This window comes from Hemicordylus capensis, chromosome 2 (assembly GCF_027244095.1).
Source record: "Hemicordylus capensis ecotype Gifberg chromosome 2, rHemCap1.1.pri, whole genome shotgun sequence".
Lineage (NCBI taxonomy): Eukaryota > Metazoa > Chordata > Lepidosauria > Squamata > Cordylidae > Hemicordylus > Hemicordylus capensis.
In genome coordinates, this window is record NC_069658.1 from 244,200,771 (window position 1) to 244,209,121 (window position 8,351).

At 44.7% G+C, this 8,351-nt stretch overlaps 1 protein-coding gene across 1 annotated transcript; it reads left to right on the forward strand.

The window, feature by feature from the left end:
* Positions 1–332: 332 nt before the first annotated feature.
* On the forward strand, positions 333–7,718 carry LOC128344829 (zinc finger protein 501-like; the record flags this gene model as incomplete). Its single annotated transcript, XM_053295765.1, has 2 exons — positions 333–456; positions 5,979–7,718. Coding segments are annotated over 2 exons (1,407 nt in total), but the record flags the coding sequence as incomplete, so codon positions are not given.
* Positions 7,719–8,351: the final 633 nt, after the last annotated feature.

Consider the following 8,351-nt stretch of genomic DNA (forward strand, 5'->3'; position numbering starts at 1 on the left):
ATTATTCATATGGAGAGCTGGTCTTGTGGTAGCAAGCATGTCTGCCCTGGTTTCATATGAATGGGAGACTACATGTGAGCACAGTAAGATATTCCCCTTAAAGGATGGAGCCACACTGGGAAGAGCACTGGCACACTTGCATGCAGAAGGTTCCAAGTTCCCTCCCTGACATCTCCTCCAAGACGGGGCTGAACGAGATTCCTGCCTACAACCTCAGAGAAGCTTCTCACGTTCTGTGTAAACAATACTGAGCAAGATGGACCAATGGTCTGACTCGGTATATGACAGCTTCCTATGTTCCAAAGTTCCTGTTATTTTTTCTCTTTCACAGCCTTGTGACCTTTGAGGAGGTGGCCGTGCATTTCACTCAGGAGGAGTGGGCGCTACTGGATCTGGACCAAAGAGCCTTGCACAGGGCAGTCATGGAGGAGATCTCTGGCCTTGTGGCCTCTCTGGGTAAGGCTCTGTCAAACCTTCATTTGTGCATTCCATGCCTGCTTCTTCTTCAAGTGCTATCTCCTACTAGCTATCATTAAGGCTATTCTGACTTTGGATGCCGCTGCTCTAAAAGGTTGTAAGGATGTCCATCATCAGCCAGCATGTTCTTTGTCTTCCGACACTACTCCTTCCTTTAATCTTTCCCTGCATAATTAACTGCAGTAAGGAGTATTTTCCCCCTCTGATAACTTGGCCAAGATATTCAAGTTTTCTTCTCTTAATAATGTTAACTAGCTCTTTCTCTTTTGCCATTCTTCTCAAAACTTCCTTGTTGGTAATTCTATCTACCCATGATAATCTTAATATACGTCGATATATCCACAGCTCAAAATATTTGGGTTTGTTCATATTCTGTGTTTTAAGTGTCCAAACTTCCATTCCATAAAGCAAGCCTGCTCAACTTTGGCCCTGCTGCAGATGTTGGTCTACAACTCTCATACACCACAGAGCCAGCATGGTGTAGTGGTTAGAGTGCTGGACTAGGACCAGGGAGACCAGAATTCAAATCCCCATTCAGCCATGATACTAGCTGGGTGACTCTGGGCCAGTCACTTCTCTCTCAGCCTAACCTACTTCACAGAGTTGTTGTGAGGGGAAACTTAAGTATGTAGTACATTGCTCTGGGCTCCTTGGAGGAAGAGCAGGATATAAAATGTAAAGTTAAATAACAATGAAATAAAAAAATATTCCCTGGTTATTGGCTGCTGTGGCTGGGAATTATGGGAGTTGGGGGGAGGCCTAAGTTGAGCAGGCCTTCTGTAAATCAGGACTGAATTGATGTAACACTTCACCATGCAAATTTTCAGTTCTGTACTGAAATCCCTGTTACAGAGCAGATGTTTCATTTTTACAAAAACCACTCTTGCCATTTCAATCCTGATGTTTATTTCTTGTGTACTATTGTTGTGTGGTCATTTAACCATGTCCCCAAGTGTTTATAATGTGAAACTCTTTCAATTCGGGTGTTGTTGATTGTTAGGTTTGTTGCAATGGAAGGTCATTTACTGATGACCATGTACTTAGTTTTTCTCAAATTCATTCTCAGCCCATATTCTACACTGACTTCATCTATGTATTCCAAAAACTTTTGCAGATCGGTTATGTTGTCTGATAGCACGACAGTATTGTTTGCATAATAAATATTATTTACTGCTTTGCCATTGATAATAATACCACCTTGTTCAAATAAATGCTACAGTAAATATTTTATTTATTTTATTAAAACATTTTTATACCACCCAAAACTTGCATCTCTGGGTGGTTTACAACGGAATAAAAACAAAATAAAACATTTGTTGAGACAAAAATGGTGGTGGTGGTGGTGGGGAACACACACACTACAACAATTAAAAAAAATTAAAATAATATTTTAAAACAGCATTCAAACCATTAAAACAACATTAATTAAAAGTCTGGGTGAAGAAATGTGTTTTTAAAAGATTTTTTAAAAGCTGTCAGATGGGGAGGCTCTTATTTCACTAGAGAGCGCATTCCAAAGCTTCGGGGCAGCAGCGGAGAAGGCCCGTCCCTGAGTGGCCACCAGATGAGCTGGTGGCAGCTGCAGACGGACCTCTCCAGCAGATCTCAGTGGGCGGTGGGGTTCATGCAGAAGAAGGAGTTCCCTTAAATATCCAGGGCCCAAATTGTTTAGGGCTTTATAGGTTATAACCAGCACCTTGCATTTTGCCCGGAAGCATATTGGCAGCCAGTGTAGCTCCTTCAATACAGGACTAATATGGTCTCTCCGAGATGACCCAGAGACCAGCCTGGCTGCCGCATTCTGGACCAGCTGTAGTTTCCAGACTACGTACAAGGGCAGCCCCACATAGAGCGCATTACAGTAATCCAGTCTGGAGGTTACCAGCAGATGTACCACTTTTTTGAAGTCATTCACCTCAAGAAACTGATGCAGCTGGCGTATCGGCCAAAGCTGATAGAAGGCACTTCTGGCCACCGCCTCAACCTGAGACACCAGGGAGAGGCTCGTACCCAGAAGCACCCCTAGACTGCGTACCTGTTCCTTCTGGGGAAGTGTGACCCCATCCAGAACAGGCAGATCAAAATCATCTCTCGGGTTCTGACCCCGGACAATGAGTACCTCCATCTTAGCCGGATTAGATGGAGCCAGTCTCAGTTTGTTATCCCTCATCTAGCCCATCACTGCCTCCAGGCAGGCATTTAGGGAGGTTATGCCCTCTCCCGATGATGCTGACATGGAGAAATAGATTTGGGTGTCCCAAATTGGTCCCAAAGTGAACATTGAAGTCCCCCAGCACCACAAGCCTGGGGGACTCCAACATCAAGTTCGAGACGAAGTCCGTCAGCTCAGTTAGGGACTCTGTTGAGCAGCGGGGCGATCGGTACACCAACAGAAGTCCCAGTCTATCCCTGGTCCCCAGACTTAAGTACACACATTTGATATGGTCCGACACTAACAGGGATCCTGGTAAGGGAAAAGTTATTCTTATAGACCACAGCCACTCCACCTCCCCGCCCACGGTCCCTCACCCGCTCCTCAACAGAGTAGCCTGGAGGAAGAAGCCGGGACCACACTGGGCCCCCAGCCTCCCCCAGCCAGGTCTCTGTAATAATACCAGGTCGGCATCTTCATCCAGAATCAAATCATGGATGGTTTCTGATTTGTTCTGGACCGACCTGGCATTACAGAGGAGCAAGGTGAGGTTCCAAGGATGATTGGCACAGCTCCCCAAGGTCAAAGAGCTGGCAGGACAGCCGGAAGGGGAAACACTTCCCCTGTAACGGCCCGCTGACCTGCCAGCGTTCCTTCTTCTGTTCCTCACCATGACCGGAATGGCCAGCCCACAGTGGACACACACCCTGTCTCCCCATCTCCAGTTAAGCCCAGACACATTCTAAGAAAGTCTCACCCAGGACAAATTAAAACAGAAGTTTTACTATTAAATGCCCCCCTCCCATACAAATATCTAGGCCAAGAGATCTGGCCATCGCCCTCGTTGTCCTCCGAAGTGGCTTCCCCAAAGGGGTGACCGCCTTTGGTGGCAACCCTGCCAGTGGCGGGCCCGCCGCCACTGGCAGAAGCCTATATAGCCCTGAGCAGGCAGCTCTAGGCAGCTGGAATGCAGGAAACTGCCAAGTCACCCTCCTCCCTGGCCCCAATCCTGTAAGGCCTCACCTCAGCACAGCAACCAGTCCTGGGCAGCAGATAACAGACAGGGGGGCAGCAGGACAAGCAAACAGGCAGGCACCCAGTCTCACACCCTAGGGCCTACCTGGGAGCAGATGTTGTCTCTCCTCTTGTCTCTCCTGCAAGCTTCTCAATGTTGCTTCAGAATACATGCTGAATAATACAGGTGATAGAACACACCCCTGTCTCACTCCTCTTTGAATGTTGATCTCTTCTGTCATTTCTCAATCAACATGGACTATAGCCTTTTGATGCCAGTATAGGCTTCCTTTTATATGAATGTCCATGTTATTGATGTTTTCACCTGCAAAGCCTAAATAAAGCCTATGGGGTGCAGACTGCCTTGGTTGGCCTGATGGATGATCTCCAATTGGGAATGGACAGAGGAAGTGTGACTCAGTTGATCCTTTTGGACCTCCCGGCGGCTTTCCATACTATCGACCATAGTATCCTTTTGGAAAATCTGAGGGGGTTGGGAGTGAGGGCACTGCTTTGCAGTGGTCCCCCTCCTACCTTTCGGGCAGGTTCCAGATGGGTGTCCCTTGGAGACTGCTGTTCTTCAAGATCTGAACTTTTGTATGGTGTCCCTCAGGGCTCCGTATTGTCTCCGATGTTGTTTAACAGCTACATGAAACTGCTGGGAGAGATCATCAGGAGATTTGGTGCAGAATACTATCAGTATGCTGATGACACCCAAATCTACTTCTCCATGTCAGCATCATTGGGAGAAGGCATAAACTCCCTAAATGCCTGCCTGGAGGCAGTGATGGGCTGGATGAGGGATAACAAACTGAGACTGAATCCGGCTAAGACAGAGGTACTCATTGTGTGGGGTCGAAACTTGGGAGATGAGTTTGATCTGCCTGTTTTGGATGGGGTCACACTTCCCCGGAAGGAATAGGTACGCAATCTGGGGGGGCTTCTGGATCCAAGCCTCTGCCTGGTGTCCCAGGTTGAGGAAGTGGCCAGAGGTGCCTTCTATCAGCTTTGGCTTGATATGCCAGCTGCGTTCATTTCTTGAGATAAATGACCTTAGAATAGTGATACATATGCTGGTAACTGCCAGACTGGATTACTGCAGTGCGCTCTATGTGGGGCTCAGTGTTTCCTCTAAGATGTGTGCACGTTCACAAGTTTTTTGATGTCTGCTCAATTAACTTTAGATCCCACTCAGGTTGAATCAGAAGGGCCCCATTCTGAATGCATGTGCGTACACCCTACTTTGATACTGCTGCCCAGAATAAAACATTCTGCACACAGATGAAAAAAATGAGAGAACACTGGTGGGGCTGCCTTTGTACATAGTCTGGAAACTATGTACTCTGAGTCATCTTGGTCTCTGAGTCATCTTGGAGAGACCATATTACTCCAGTATTGAAAGAGCTACACTGGCTACCGATATATTTCCAGGCAAAATACAAGGTGCTGGTTAAAACCTATAAAGCCCTAAATGGCTTGGACCCTGGTATTTAAGAGAACTTCTTCTTTGTCATGAACCCTACCACCCACTGAGATCATCAGGAGAGTGCAGTTACCACCGGCTTGTCTGGTGACTACTCAGGGACGAGTCTTCTCTGCTGCTGCCCTGAAGCTTTGGAACGTGCTCCTTGCTCCCCATCTCTGACAATAAAAAAAAAAAATAAAATTTAAAGACAAATCTGTTTACCCAGGCTTTTAATTAAATACTACTTTAATAGTTCTAACACTGTTTTAAAATTTTAAAATTGTTGTAATGTGTTCACTTTTTGCTGTCATTTATTTTAATCAAGGTTTTAACTTTTCTCTGTGTGTTTTTTTGTAAACCACCCAGACACGCAAGTTTTGGGAGGTATAAAAATGTTGGTTAAATAAATAATAAAATAAGCTGGTTTTTCAGAGGTGGTTTGGGCAGTGGGGCGGTATAGCCACCCCCCAAAACCCCCACAGCATTTTGGGGCATGGTTTGTGGTTCTTTCCAACACCCCTAAATGCCACCCCATCCCCATAATGGGAGCTTTTAGAGGCTCTGTGCTTATCCATGGACTCCCTTAGCAATCAGCAGTATCTTAGCAGATACAGCAGGAAAGACATTTGGTGGGTTTTTTTTTTTTAAAGATAAGTTGCGAGCTGAGAGCTGAACCCAGTTCTCCATAATTCAAAGAGGATTTACACAGCAGCAGCTTCTTGACCATGCTGGTAGAATACACAGCAGAATCTGCCTCCCCTCTTAAGTCTTTCCTGTTCTTCCATATATCAGAACAGTTAATAGGGGCTGTTGAGTAATTTGAGGCAGCTTTTCTAACAGTGCCTTAACATTTTTCTTTCTTAATTCCAGTAGGTGGTGAGTGGGGGGAAAAGAATGTCAGAAATCCACCTGGGGAGCTACTGGAAAGAACCAGACCCAACAAGACGACCCGTCAGGGGAGAAACATGAATGCGCAGTCGAAGAGGAGGGAACAATCTGATGATCCCCAGGGTGGTAACTCTGATCCAATCCAAGCAAAAATAGACAAAAGAAAATCATGTATATGTACCATGTGTGGGAAAACGTTCAGTCGTAAAACAAGCCTGAAAGCTCACTGGAAAATCCATATGGAGGAGCAACCATTTAAGTGCTCAGAGTGCGGAAAGGGTTTCATTTATAGGTCACATTTCACAAGGCATCAAAGAATCCACACAGGGGAGAAACCGTATAAATGTCCAGAGTGTAGCATTAGCTTCTGTGATAAATTCAGCCTTAAGAAACATCAAATAATTCACACAGGGGAGAAACCCCATGAATGCTTGGAGTGTGGAAAGAGGTTTTATCTGAAAGCATACCTTACTAAACATAAAAAACTACACATGGGGGAGAAACCATATGTATGTTGGGAGTGTGGAAAGAGCTTTAGTGTAAAGGGAAGCCTAGTTACTCACCAGCTTGTCCACACAGGAAAGAAGCCGTTTAAATGTTTGGAATGTGGAAAGAGCTTTGGTATGAGCGCAACCCTCACTACACATCAAAGAATTCACACAGGGGAGAAGCCATATAAATGCCTGACATGTGGAAAGAGCTTCAGGTCGAGCTCAAGCCTCACTAAACATGTGAAGACTCATACAAGGGAGAAACCATATAAATGTTCTGAGTGTGGAAAGGGCTTCCGTGATAAGAAATACCGCACCTTACACCAAAAAATGCACACAGGGGAGAAACCATATCAGTGCTTAGAATGTGGAAAGAACTTTCGTCAGATGGCACACCTTACTTCACACCGAAGAACTCATACCAGAGAGAAGCCCTATGAATGTTTGGAGTGTGGCAAAAGCTTCAGTCAGAGCTCAGCCCTTACTACACATCAAATTATCCACACAGGGGAAAAGGCATATAAATGCTCAGACTGTGGAAAGAGCTTTGCTCAGCGTGGCTGCTTTTCTTCACACCGAAGAATGCATATGGGAGGGAAATCTTATAAATGCTTGGAGTGCGGAAAGATCTTCAGTACAAATGCAGGTCTTACTAGACATCAGCGACTCCACACAGGGGAGAAACCATATAAATGCTTGGAGTGTGGAAAGAACTTCCATCGAGGTGACTCCTTTACTTTACATCAAAGAAGTCACATGAGGGAGTTAAAATAGAAATGCTTACAGTCTTTAATACAAGCCATATTTTATGCTGTCACCCCTATGACTGCCCAGGGTGTTTTCATGAATCTGGAAACTCTTGATACCAGCAAGAATTCCACTGGTTGCAGTGTCTCCAGGACGACTAGTCTTATACAAGTATCTTTTGTGCCCCGAGTATCTGTGATTGTGGGCTCGCCCCGCCCCGCCCCCGGTAAATCCTGCATTTGTGCTTTGTTTAATATTTTTTCCTACCCCTCTGCCCTCTGGTCCTGTCGCACTATCCGTCTGGGGTGGCCACATTTAAGGTACTATAGCTTTTAATTAGACTTATTGAATCTAGCATTGTTTAGTGTTTTTAACTTTGTTTTTTAATCTGTGTTTTATTGTAACCACCCATTTTGTTTTATTGTAAAACTCAGACATGAGTTTTGGGTGTTCTAAAATATACTAAATAAATAAGGTAAGGCAATTGTGTTTTAATAGTTTCAACTTCTTAAATTTTAATTGTTGAAATATGTTAATCTTTTTATTGGTTGTTTTTATTGTCCTGTAAACCGCTCAAAGAACTTGCATTTTGGGTGGTATAGAAATATGCTTAAATAAATAAATAAATAAATAAATACCCCCCCCCAACCTTTCACAATATGATAGAATAGGGGATTTTGTACCTTTTCTCCCTTCTCATCCTGGGAATGGGATGATGCTGGATGACCAGTACTGTGCCACTGATTAATAAAAAGCTGGGGGCAATTTTAAACACATTTTTAGCCTTTTCCCCCAAACCCCCATAGGATTCTATTGGGGTTTTGGGTAAAAGTTAATAATCGACTGCTTGCCCATTTCTTTTGTGGGTGGGTGGGTGCATGGGTGGGTAGGTAGCACCCATCATACCCTACCACCCATCATACCCTACCACCCAACCCACTTTGGTGTCTAGGAGCTATCCATGGGGAACAATTGGTTGTTTTGTTATCTCCCATTGTTCCCTACAGGTGAAACTCGGAAAATTAGAATATCGTGCAAAAGTCCATTAATTTCAGTAATGCAAATTAAAAGGTGAAACTGATATATGAGACAGACGCATTACATGCAAAGCGAGATA